The sequence below is a fragment of the Sinocyclocheilus grahami genome, unplaced genomic scaffold (genome assembly GCF_001515645.1).
Source record: "Sinocyclocheilus grahami isolate Dianchi unplaced genomic scaffold, SAMN03320097.WGS_v1.1 scaffold524.1, whole genome shotgun sequence".
NCBI lineage: Eukaryota > Metazoa > Chordata > Actinopteri > Cypriniformes > Cyprinidae > Sinocyclocheilus > Sinocyclocheilus grahami.
Window position 1 is genome coordinate 539141 of NW_015505703.1, and position 10794 is coordinate 549934.

Below are 10794 nucleotides of genomic sequence, written 5' to 3' on the forward strand. Positions count from 1 at the left end.
CAAACATATTAAAACATTATATCGGACACCGACTACATCACGGTAGGAAACAGATAGGGGAGAAGCTTTGGGCTCTGGTGTCTAGACACCAATCCACCAAAGGTGTTGACCTAAAACACAAACACAGAAGCCAGATGCCCCAGACAACCTCCTTGCTTAGGGGGGTGGATGTAGACGGGTCGGTAGCCACACTGTTGGTGACTACGCATTAACATATACCGTATAGATCAAACAAATATTGATCCTGTTGAGGTGACAATACACACTCTTTGCTTAGCCATTTTTTCCATAATCAGGAAGAACCCAAACACCTCCAGACTGGAAGTGAGCAACAGCTCAGGAAGGAACTCCATAAAAGCCCATGGCGGAGGTAAGAGATAAAAACATCATAAATCCAGTCATAAATACATCAAAAGACAGATCTAACATCTGTTTGATCTTTTGATTTACACACCCTACTGTCATGTCAGTCAGGGGTGACAAGACCCTGGTGACATGGCAGTCAGGGTGACAGAGGGTCATATAGCCATAAATCAGATCATAAATCTGACCATGTACACATTTGACATATGACAACCTGTCAATCAACGCTGACAGCCAATCTGACACAAAGTGTATGATACAACTACTTTCCTAGTTACCTCAAGATTCCCATCCCGTGGCAGAAACGGAGAAGGAAATAGAGAAAGATTAGCATAGCTGCTGTTCAAACCAAGCAGAGAATGATAATGTGCATTTGATCAGATAATACTCTTAACCACTATAAGATAGTGATTAAGTGTCTTTAATTTAGATTTAAACAGAGAGAGTGTGTCTGAACCCCGAACGTTGTCAGGAAGGCTATTCCAGAGTTTGGGAGGCAAATGTGAAAAAGCTCTACCTCCTTTAGTGGACATTGCTATCCTAGGTACTACCAAAAGTCCAGAGTTTTGTGACCTTAGGGAGCGTGATGGATTGTAGCATGACAGAAGACTGGTTAGGTAAGCAGGAGCAGGATCTAAACCATTTAGGGCCTTATAAGTAAGTAGTAATATTTTGTAACTGATACAGAGCTTAATAGGTAGCCAGTGTAGAGATTGTAAAATTGGGGTAATATGATCATATTTTCTTGACCTGGTAAGGACTCTAGAAGCTGCATTTTGGACTACCTGTAGTCTTGTAATCATTAGGTAATGTTTAATAAGGTTATTAGTAAACATTAAAAAGCACATTATCTCATGTTTAGTTCTTTGAATATATATTAACTAATTATCTGTTAAGCATTATATTACAGTATATAAAGTGTTACTGCATCACTACTCTCCTCTGGAAATAAAGCTTTCAGTAACTTGCTTGATCTTGATCCTCCATGCACAGAATTTTGGGCACAGTATTCAAAACACCACTTACTGGTTAAACTCCTTTTGACATGGTACGCAGAGTTAAACCTACAATAAGAAGCACTAGTGTAAAATTGTCTTTTCTCAGATGACACATCCTTGTGAAACTCATTATGGAAACACTTCTGAAAGCTTTATTATGACCTGAATCAGCTCAAGTGTGGTCCTGTCTCCTCAGATGACATCACTCTTACTGTGGATGGGAAAGACACATATGAAGAAGTGAAGAAGTCGGGTAGGTACAGGTAAGCCCATTCACACCTCTGCAGCGCATACTGCTAGTGTTTTGCACATGTTTAGTGCGGTTCTCATTTAAAGTGGATCTTTACAGAGAGTGCAAGAGAACCCAAGGTGTTTCCACTACAGACCTGGTTGGCCGCATGCTGCTCATGACCAAAGCTCATCACAGCAACATGGTGAGGCCCAAAACAACCTCAACATTTGTAAATGCTGACAGTTCTCACTAGACAAGCTTGATTTCAAATATGTCAGATGTCAGTTCATAATTTAAGTACATGTTGCATTCACAGTTGCATTATAGAGCGCTGTAGTGTGCATTAGCATAAATTCATCAGTGTTTCACTGTCATGTCCAAGGGGCCAGAGTTTGGTTGGTTGGCATGGTCCATGCCACAATTAAATAATTTTGGATTGTAACACCCGTTTTTATGGAAACATTTACCATCATACTGTTGTTCAGTTTTATTGGTTTGCTTGTCACTTTGGTACCATGTTTACACCATTATCACCTCCACCTTATGTCTGTAACACCCTCATTGATATTGTATTGGAACTGATGATGAAAAGTATCTGTTAAAAAAATCTGTTCATGTTGTAAAAAATACCTAGAATACTGAGGTTTTGTCACGACACAGAAACACAAAAATGTACATTAAATACTTACACGCGTGCAATACACTGGCCAAGCATTCACATCTGCTTTTGCATACTTTTGTAGAGTACATTACTGATATGTCTCTGGTATGCTCTAATTACTCATTGTCAAATTGGACATTAATTTCTCCATCTTTCTTTCTTCTTCAGGGCAGTTCAGACTATGAACAGCACACAGACAACTTTGGAAGAGTGAGTGTTTTATTTCCTTTTGGTTATTCTTGTAGTCTTGTAAACTTTTTTTAAGAGTGAAATGTTTAGAAGTACACTACAGAGGATTTCTTGGGTATTTTGGTTATAAATAAATTATTCCGCCAGTACTACAGTATTGTACAAAACCATGTTCTTGCCTTAATCAACCGAGTCAGCATGGCAAGCCTGCAATAATAATTTTGCAGGTATCTTTTTTTTTTTCAACTACAGATGTCAACAGAGAGCCCAGAATTCCATAGTACAAATAGAACGGAAATTTGATTAGTCATTCTCAGATCTCCCTCTTTAGGGTCCCAGGATTGTTTACTTGTTTTTCTGCTTTGCCCTTTTGTTCCTCCTTCTGCTAGCATTGCCTTCAAATGCCTCTGCCAAGTTGGCACATAAAAAAGTTTTATTGTCATCACAGTCCATAATCAGAGACTGAGCCATGACGGTGGGCCAGGTCCATGTGGAAATGGAGTGACTGGGGACTGAGGCAAAGCCGGCAGAGCAGAGCACCAAGGCAGAGCAGGGAACCAGGGTGGAACAGGGAGCCAGAGTGGAATTGGCAGAACAGGTGGAGCTGAGGACCACCACAGCAGAGCAGAGAGGTCCGGAGCAAAAGTCCACCAGGGTGGAGCAAACGGAACAGGAGCCCACCAGGGCAGAGCAGATGGAGCAGAAGACCTCCTTGCAGAGCAGATGGAACAGGAGCCCACCAGGGCGGAACAGACGGAGCAGAAGACCTCCATGGTGGAGCAGACGGAACAGGAGCCCACCAGGGCAGAGCAGACAGAGCAGAAGACCTCCACGCCGGAGCAGACGGAACAGGAGCCCACCAGGGCGGAGCAGACGGAACAGGAGCCCACCAGGGGGAGCAGGTGGAGCAGAAGACAACCACAGCAGAGCAGAAGACCCCCTGGCTGGAGTAGATACCCAAGGCAGAGACTGGGATCTAGGGAAAACTGAGACACAAGAGACAGACAGAGCATTTATAGCCTCAAGGGCCAAGGCAGGGAACACAAAAAGTTAATTAATAGTTTCCCTGGTGACAACTGAATAGGCATACAGTTCATAAGCAGGCTCATTGACTGAAACTGAACAGGCTGACAATTCACACTCAGGCACATTAGTAGAGACTGGACAGACAGATCATTCAGAATCGGGTTCATTGACAGTGACTGGACAGACAGACGGTTCATAGTTAAATGCATTGGCTGGAATAGGACTGGCAGATAGTTCACAATCAAGGGCATTGACAGAGGCTGAAGTAGACAGTTCAGTGACAGAAACTGGCAAGACAGACAGTTCAAAATCAGACTCATTGAGGGAAACTGGACTGGCAGGTAGTTCACAAACAGATTCATGGGCTGAAATGGGATAGACTGACAGCTCAAAATTAGTTGCATTAACTGAAGCTGGACTGGTAGACATTTCATTGGCTGAAACTGGACAGACAACAGACTCAATGACTAAATCAGGACCGACAGATAGTTCAAATTCAGACTCAACAGAAGCATTTAGACAGACAGACAGCTCAGGTTTAGATTCCTTGACAGAGACAGGTAAGACAGACAGTTCGAAATCAGAGACATTATTTGAGACGAGATGGAGAGACAATTCACAATCAGCCACCATGGCTGGTTCAGAACAGGGCGAGGGTTCAGAGATGGCCTCCTCAGCCAGATCAGAGTAGGACAAAAGTTTAAAAGCGGCTTCCATAGCCGTGACAGGACAGGCAGAGAGTTCACAGACGGCCTCCATAGCCGTGACAGGACAGGCAGAGAGTTCAAAGACGGCCTCCATAGCCGTCACAGGGCAGGCCAGGATTCACAGACGGCCTCCATAGCCATGACAGGACAGGCAGAGAGTTCACAGACGGCCTCCATAGCCGTGACAAGGCAGGACGAGGATTCACAGACGGCCTCCATAGCCATGACAGGAAAAACAGGAAGTTCACAGGTGGATACTACTGACACCTCTGGAGGTTCTGCAGCGGATGCCGCCACCTCTGGAAGTTCTACAGCAGTACCATCAGGAAATAGGGAGAGTTCATTAATATTCTCTTTAACAGGACAGGTACAGCGTTCATCAACGGTTCCTTCGACCATAACATGACAGGCTGAGAGTGCATTGCTGGGCTCCACCACCAAGGAGCTGAAGTGAGCGCCGCCACCTCGGGAGGTTCTGCAGCACACACCGCCACCTCTGGAGAAGCTGCAGCGGGCGTCATCACCTCTGGGGAAACAGCAGCGTACTCCACTACCTTGGGAGGTTCTGCAGCATCAGCCGACACCTCTGGAAACATCATAGTAGGCGCCGCTGTTTCAAGAGTCTCAGTGGTGGTGTATGCAGCCCAAACACTCCATAAAGCGATCCCCATTATGGGAGGCGCTACAGACAGGGGAATCAGATCAGGAACAGGAGGGCTAGAGTGAATGGATTTGGGGATACCAGCTCAGACTGCTGACACCAGCGGTGGATCCTCCACGCTGGATGCCAGTCTGGGATACTGAAGACCTGACCTCGAAGATCTGAGTGCAACAAACGGGAAGTGACGAGACTCTGGATGATCAGCTGTGACGTGACGAGACTCTAGACGATCTGCTGTGACGTGACGAGACTCTGGAAGATCAGCGCTCTGGTGCGGCCGCCATTAGAGAGCCAATAGTCAACAAAGCAAAGTCCAAAAAACAACTCAGTGACGAACGCGGACCCTAAGCTCAGATCGTAGAGGTTGATTAAGGCCATCACAAAAAAACTCTATCAAAAGACAGTCTGGTAGATCAGAATAGTGTGTTATGGCTAAATATTTGCGAATATAGTTCTCCAGCGATCGCAGGCCTTGTCTAAGGGCTAACAAAATTCTTGCTGTGTCCATACCTGGCCAATGTTCCTCAGAAAAGCTGCTGGGTCCTTGTGTGGCCGAGTATTCTGTAACAGAGGCGACGAGACGAGAGACGTGCGGATCCCTTTGCAGGCTTTTATTAAACAGAGACGTGGTCATAAGAGGCATGGGTCAAACAGTGGCAGGTACATTTCAGGCAAGAAAAAGAGTATTCCTAGGGCAAGAGTGGGTCTACAATCGGCGAACAATATCCAGAGGGCTTGACACGAGGGGTTATCCAATAACGCAAGCAATAGTCCAGGCAAGGTGCAAACACAGTCCGAAACAGCAGGCAAAGAGTTAATCCAAGATACACAGGCACAAGATCAGGAAACAGACAACAAGGCAACACAAAATGACTAGACTTAGGCCCAATCCCAATTCTATCCCTTAGCCCTTCCTCTTTCCCCTACCCCTCCGTTTTGCGCGTTCACGTGAAGGGGTAGGGGTGTCTCAATTCTCTTTTGGTTGGAGGGGTAGGGGTAGGGCAAGGGCCAGACAGCCCTTCAAACGAAGATTTTACGGGACCACACTTCAAACGAAGGGGTATGAATTATCTCAGCGTAAACCGGCATGGTGTCTCAATTCTCTTTTGGTTGGAGGGGTAGGGGTAGGGCAAGGGCCAGACAGCCCTTCAAACGAAGATTTTACGGGACCACACTTCAAACGAAGGGGTATGAATTATCTCAGCGTAAACCGGCATGGCTAACGACGTGCTCTGTGCATTCTATGACACCAGTTTAAACATCTCGTGCAGAGCGCTGACGTCTGAAGATGGTCCTCGAGCGAACTTTGCCGCCTTTGTGGTGTGGACACTGGCAAGACCAGTGCCACTCCGGACCCAGTGCCCAGCCCACCATCTCCCCGCTGTGCGGAGCGCATGCCTGAGCCCACCGCTGACGGAGAGCCAGAGCCATCGCCGCACGGAGCAACAGAGCTGAGGATCGCCGCGGAGCCAGAGCTGCTGATGATGTCAGTTAAGGTGTGTGAACCGGTGTTGTGCCCAATTCTGACCCCAGCCAGATTACTACTAAGTTTTGTATCCGACTAGACTAAAAGCAAGAAACCCCCAAAAGATGGTAAGAAAAAAAAAACCTCTGTGCGTGCGTGTAGCATATATAATAGCCTATATTTGAAATACTTAATCTATGAATCACACTGTCAAATCCCTCAATGAATTCCGCTTGCAGCACACTTGCCTCGCGTTTTCATCATTTCATTTTAGGTGGTCGTTAAAAAGGAAAAAAAAGAAGAGCATACACTCAACGTCGGTCAAAGCATAGCTTATTTATTCAAATCAGCTGGGGAAATGCAGAACAATGGAAATTCAATCAATAGCCTGACAGAATTGTTAATCTTCATATAACGTTAGCCAACATATTAAAACTCAAGTCAAAAACAATAGGAAGGTTTATCAAGAAATGGCATTAAAACGGCTTTTAAAAACATACTTCGTGTAGGCTATATTGTCTAAAAACAAAGCAATGCAACAATGCCCATTTTACTTACTCAGACCATGCGTTGTTCAGTGAAATTATCAACGTTATCTGGTGAAAGACGGGACCTGAGGCGATTAACAATAAAATTCCTGCACTTGAAAAAACATGCTCGACAGGTTACTGAAGTCGCAGGCACGAAGAGATAATGAAAAGCAAGCCGATAGAGTTTAGAAAGCGCCTGGACATCCCGCACCATCACCGAAGTGGGTGTTCGTTAGAGGAATAGATGGCGCGGATGGGATCGCAGCACCGGCGGGTTGTAGTGAATGATGTGATTGACACATTTGCTGGCTTTGGCCAGCCTCTAAGCTAACGCCTACGTGTCTGTATTGAATATGATTACGCATCGCTCCAGTTATTGTAAGACAATTTGACATTACACAGTTTACACAAACCTTTTCCACTTCCTTCTAATTCAAAATAATCCCACACCTTGCTCGGTCATTTTTGAACTCGCCGCAACTGGCACGAAGAAAACGCAAAAATGAGGTAAAAATTTAGTTTCTGCCCCCTGCACCGTAGCTGAGCATGAGCTGTGTATGGCGCGGTGACTGTGCCACACCGAAGAGGAGAGGGCTCCCGTTCCTTAGTTCTGACCTGAAAGCCCGGAGGCTCACAAATGCCCTCCTTCCCACCCACTCCTGCCTCCTCCTCCGCTGTCGTCTGGCAGCCCCTCTGCTCGCCCTCAGCCCACCATCCTCCAGCGATGGGTCATGGCTGGAGTTTCCCTTGACTCCGACTCCAGCCTCTAAGCCCCGGACTCCGCCTCGGCCCGTGGACCCATTGGCTCCACCATGGCTCCTAGCTCCCTCCTCTCCGCCATTGCCCGGCAGTCCACTAGCTCAGCCGGGCTCCCTCGTCCCTCCGGCTCCGCCTTGGTCTGGCTTCGACCATCCTGCGCCTCGGGAATCCACTCCTCTGGCTTCGACTCATCCCTTCGTCCCTCCGGCTCCATCAGGCTCCTTCATCCCCTCGGCTCCTCCTCAGTCCTCTGTCGCTCTGGCTCCACCATGGCCTTTCGGATCCCCACCTCCACGTCAGTCGCCGGCGCCATCTGCTCCGCCTTGGCCCTCCGGATCCTCCCTGATGCCCTGGCTCATCAGTTCTCCGCCTTCTCTGCCGCCGTTGGTCGGCCCCCTGGAGTCGGCGGCTATTCCTCCTCCATGGCTCCTCCCTCCGTCGGCTCCACCGTGGGCCGCCATTATGGCTGTGGCCTGGGTCCTGCTGTGCTCGTCCTGCTCCGGGCCCCTCCTGTCTCCTCCCTCCTTCGTCGCCTACCTGGTCTCTGTCTGCCGGCCCCCTCCCAGGTGCCCGTCCTCCTCCTTAGTTCGCACTCATGCGGTTCAGTGGCTTCAAAACTCTCTTTTGATTTTTTTTGTCTAAAACGTTCTATTTGTTTAATAATATTTAAATAGCTTACCTATTCTCTCTGTGGAAAATACAAATTAGGCCATAGATTTTTTGTCACCATGGGTAGTTTTACCTGTGCTGTAGTTTTTCTTACTTGATTTGTGAATGTACATACTGTATTGTTTTGCCCTTGAGACCCCTGCATTCTTTGCTTTTTCTGAGAACGCAAGTAAAACAATATTAATGTTGTCCTCTTTGACCTGATGCAATTCAGACATTGGCCATGTGGATTTCCTGGATGCAGTGTCCCAGCTTTCAGAGAAGCCATATGTTATTGTGGGCTTGCACTTTGATCAGGTAAGCTGAATACAGGAAAATCTTAGGAAATATCTACAGGAAATATAAATTGTAATTTTCTTGGTTGAGCATGATGCTCATTGTTTTTGAAAGGACATAAGAGATGTGAGAAAAGGAGGAACTGCATGTTTGTTTGTTTTATTATCATCACTCTAGGAGGTGAATCGTTACAAGGGGAAAAACTATCCCATCACGAACATCCATGAGAGGACTCTGAGTGTGCTGGCCTGTCAAGTGAGGATTGATCTTGCATTGCATTGCAGTTCATGCCCATTTATGTCTTGATATGTTTGTTATTAACAGTTTGATTTGAATTTCTTTATTTTGTTTTCAAATCTCCCAGTATGTCTCTGAGGTTGTTATAGGAGCACCATATGCTGTCACAAAAGACTTACTGGAACATTTCAAGGTAAACACTCTTACATTGTGGTGAATTTGATTCTTTACTTTTGTCAGACCTGTTTGACAGAGTTAGATATAACACCGGCTTTTGACCATTAGCATAAAAACTGTGGCCAGTAGTCATGCCATCTCATTTGGCCATGTTCACACAGACAGTATTTAGGATTGACAACAGTATTTACTGTACACCTTGTATAACAATAAAATTATTCTTCACCTGTTATCCAGCAAACACGAGGAGTGACTGTGTTTGTTGAATATTATTTTACTATTATTTGGTAGAATTAATTTCTCGATTTGAAGCCATTATCTATGGTAATCAGGTTCAGGCACATCTGTATTGTAGAGTTACATGAGGAGGTAAAGGTCATGTAGGTCAAAACTTCAGTTGAGAATCCTGAAAATGTAAGGGAGTCAGTTTGGTTATAGAATGCAGTTACTCTTGGTAATAACCGATTTGTGTGGGAACATAACTGATAAATTAGGTAAACCATATTCTGCTGTGTAAACATGGCCATAGAGTAATACACTGTCCCCATGGTGTAGGTAGACCTGGTGTGCCATGGGAAAGCTGAAGTGTTTCCAGACAGAGATGGATCAGACCCATATGCTGTGAGTGTCACAATGATAATTACTCAAAATGGCAGCACAATACACTTCTGTTTTATAATCTGTGCATGTTTTCCACGCATAGGTACCCAGGAAAATGGGAATATTGCAAAAAATGGATAGTGGAAACAGTCTCACCACTGATGGCATTGTGCAGAGGATCATCAAAAACAGGTGCTACATTCAACTCTGACCTGTTAACATGCAGGAGGTCACTGGTGACCACTTTCTTTGTTTACTGTCATTTGCAGCATTAACTTAACCAGTCTATAGGGCACAATTGGGTTAGAGGCGCACTGGGGTAAAGGGCTCATTTGACTTCATTTTCCTTTAAACCACTTGATGGCACTGTCAGCAATGATCAATGCAATGCTAGTATTATTCCTTATTGTGCCTGCCAGGCTGCTGTTTGAGGCGAGAAACCAGAAAAAAGAGGCCAAAGAGATGGCGGTAATCCAGGCCATGAATCGACTAGAAGAAGAGAAGGCTAAATAGAGAACACAGGCTGTGCTGTAGGAAAAATACATCATCAAAGACTAACAAAACCCAGTACATGCAGTTGACTCTTTTCTAATGTGTCCACATTCTGGACTTACATACTGTCAGAACACCAACAGCTGAGAGATCCATTTATTGCAGAATTAGCATGTGTTGTTTTGGGAGTATCTGCTTTTGTGAACCACTTTCGCACTCTCCACCTGAAGGACCTCATCATCAGACTTATTCACTGATAATTTCCCCCTCTGCCGCAGTTCTCAAAATTAATTTCAGAATGAATTGTTTTACACTAGTCACAAGTGGTCATGTGACATACTGTGCAACACATGGAAATGTCATGAACACCATTCACTTTTTTGGGGGGAGGGAATAGCACTACACACTGTCTACATGCAAAATTTTATTGTGTGGTCAAATATTCCTTTAAACTAAGATGTTTAAAATTTCTGTTTTAAATGGATTTATAATTAAATGATACTAGCTCTTAGAGTGAAAGTGCTGATCCAGAGTTAGTTCCTTGTTTTCTATTTTATTTAGATCAGCATTTTAAACTGGGCCATATTATACATGAGGACAGGCATACACTCCTTTACAGTCCGCATATATAGATTTTGATTTTGAGTTTATTTCTTATGTACATGTGTATGCCATACCTGGAACTTGTGCAGAATGTGCTACTAATTATAGCCACAAGAGGTCCTCTTATCTGTGGAAATCTGTGTAAAAGA

At 45.1% G+C, this 10794-nt stretch overlaps 1 protein-coding gene across 1 annotated transcript; it reads left to right on the plus strand.

The window, feature by feature from the left end:
- The first annotated feature begins 361 nt into the window (after positions 1-361).
- On the plus strand, positions 362-10085 carry LOC107555076 (ethanolamine-phosphate cytidylyltransferase-like). The gene is made up of 11 exons (XM_016237773.1): positions 362-370; positions 1512-1624; positions 1711-1795; positions 2423-2464; positions 2696-2723; positions 8475-8557; positions 8714-8791; positions 8901-8966; positions 9506-9571; positions 9654-9742; positions 9970-10085. The coding sequence occupies exons 1-11, from the start codon at positions 362-364 to the stop codon at positions 10061-10063; spliced, it is 753 nt and encodes a 250-aa protein (XP_016093259.1). The 3' UTR covers positions 10064-10085.
- The last annotated feature ends 709 nt before the right edge of the window (positions 10086-10794 follow it).

Coding starts and splice junctions, on each gene's coding strand:
- LOC107555076 (XM_016237773.1), top strand. Junction 1,796..2,422: donor AAGCTCATCACAGCAACATG/GTGAGGCCCAAA, acceptor TTTCTTCTTCAG/GGCAGTTCAGACTATGAACA. Junction 2,465..2,695: donor ACACAGACAACTTTGGAAGA/GTGAGTGTTTTA, acceptor TTTCAACTACAG/ATGTCAACAGAGAGCCCAGA.